Below are 2022 nucleotides of genomic sequence, written 5' to 3'. Positions count from 1 at the left end.
GAGCGTTAATCACGGCCTCGTTACACCGCTACCCGCCCCGGCTCCGAGAGCCAGCAGCACAACAGGAACATTCACCACCTCCAGCAACAGCCTGAGCAGGTGTTCTAGCCAAAGATGCCAGCCAGAAACAGAAAATATTAATGAGAATCTATAAATGTGTATTTTCCCAACACAGAAAGAGCAGAAAAGCTGCACCAGGCACAGGCTGACTGATCTACTAATCTGATAACACTTGTTTTCAGAGCAGTTTTCTGATCTATTTATTTGGACTTTACATTACACTTCCATGGCTCTACCAAAAATAAGTTTCCATTTAAAATTATCTGAGTTTGCCAAATGAACCTCAAGTTCCCCAAGTGAAATTTGTATGAGGCACGAGTTAGGACCATCTGCAAATGAAGTTTCTGCGGAATTTTCTTTTCTTTCAGAAAGATTTTGGGAATCCTGCAATTCTTGTGCTTTAAGGTGTGGAGCACACACAGAGCAACGTTCCCAACAGCAGTTTTCTGGCAGCTGAGTTTTGTCCCAGCCCACATTTGTGAAGAAACAGAACAGTGCACTTGCCCTATGAATACAGGTACAATTTTATCTTTGTAGTGTGAGGCCCGCACAGCTCCCAGCAAACAATGGCATTTAAATAAAACCACTTTAAGTACCAACCGTTCCCCCACGCCGTGCCCCGAGGGAGAAGCACTCACCCATAGTGACATAGGGCAGCTTGTCAGTCGATCCGTGGGGGTGGATGCTGTACAGGTGGGGCCCCGTGACATCCACTCCCCCCAGCACCAGGGAGGCTCCGATGTAGCCTTGGTACCTGGGAGCAACGTTTGTCTGTGAGTCCGAAGCCCACAACTCACTTGTGGCTGTTTAACACAATACAGGCATTTGAGAACTGTTCCACACCTACCTGGGTAACAGCTCTGTACTAAACAGGCTGCTTTTACCAGCTGGGAGCAATAAATTAAGAAATGTACTAAAATACGGCTTATTTCCGCGTCCAGCAGGCAATGATTCTATTACAAATCACCGGAAACTCCCAGTTTTACAAGCTTGCACGTTACACTATTACTGGCCCAGCCTTCTCACCACAAAGATACACAACAGTTTTCACGGGTGTGATGAACAGTGTATTAAACTAATACCCTTCTGTTTTTGTTGTGTGATCACTGCATCGCGGCACAACTAATTCCCTAAAACCACAGGCTCGATTTCTCTTCCATCTCAGTTCAAAAGCCCATGAAGCAAAGAGCAATTATGAAATCCTTCCTGAAGTCTTGTTATGAAGTTTAAGCAGCCTGAGACAGGATGCCCCTTAAGCATTATTTAGTTTTACAAGCAGGGTTAATAAACAAGAAATCACTCAGTTACCTGAACAGCATCTGCTTGAGCATCCGATTCGCCGTGACAACCCGTGGGAGCCGTCCTGTGGACAGGGAGTGGAGCTCCAGGTTGGAGGAGATCAGCTGAGTTGTCATCTCAGTATCAGCAGCTGTTCCGGCACCGCAGCAACTGAGGAACGTGACGAGCAAATGAGGGAAAGGAGACAGAAACCTCTATGTTTCATGCAACAAGTAGAAATTTTCTCATTGTAAAACTGAGGGATTTAAGTTCTCACACAGTCAGAGAGCATGAAGCAAGAGAGCCTGCTTAAGTGTAGGTGGAATACCATGAACCCCCAAGCCTTGCTAATAAATGATCATTTTGAAACGGAGTTTAATATTTACTGCTAGTAAAGAACACGGCTAAAAAACCCAGTACCAACACCATTACAAAATAACATACACAATAAACAACTTACTACCCAACAAAAAACTGTAATACTTACTAGATATTAGGGGAAATGAAGTGTATTTTCGAACAGTTCTTGTCAGCAACAACCATGCCCTCAGTTGCTCTCGTATCCGCTCCGAGGACGATGCCATCCTACAGGAAGGCAGAATTATTCCCAAAGCCGCGACCTCCACAGGGGCCCCCTTCCCGGGGGCAGCCGGGGGGTTCGGGATGGGGCCGGGCACACCGGGG

General features: G+C 46.2%; 1 protein-coding gene across 1 annotated transcript in view; it reads right to left on the bottom strand.

The window, feature by feature from the left end:
* PSMB7 (proteasome subunit beta 7) overlaps window positions 1-1961 on the bottom strand; it is a 22504-nt gene extending 20543 nt beyond the window's left edge. Inside the window, exons 1-3 of the mRNA XM_017745567.1 lie at window positions 1826-1961; window positions 1369-1509; window positions 699-814 (exon numbers count right to left, since the gene is read on the bottom strand). Coding sequence (XP_017601056.1) covers window positions 699-814; window positions 1369-1509; window positions 1826-1881 — 313 coding nt within the window. The 5' untranslated portion in view covers window positions 1882-1961. The remainder of the gene's footprint in view (window positions 1-698; window positions 815-1368; window positions 1510-1825) is intronic.
* Between the last annotated feature and the right edge of the window lie 61 nt (window positions 1962-2022).

The sequence above is a fragment of the Corvus brachyrhynchos genome, unplaced genomic scaffold, assembly GCF_000691975.1.
Source record: "Corvus brachyrhynchos isolate BGI_N302 unplaced genomic scaffold, ASM69197v1 scaffold59, whole genome shotgun sequence".
NCBI lineage: Eukaryota > Metazoa > Chordata > Aves > Passeriformes > Corvidae > Corvus > Corvus brachyrhynchos.
Note: the sequence above shows the minus strand (reverse complement) of the source record. Positions and strands in the feature narration are given on the sequence as shown.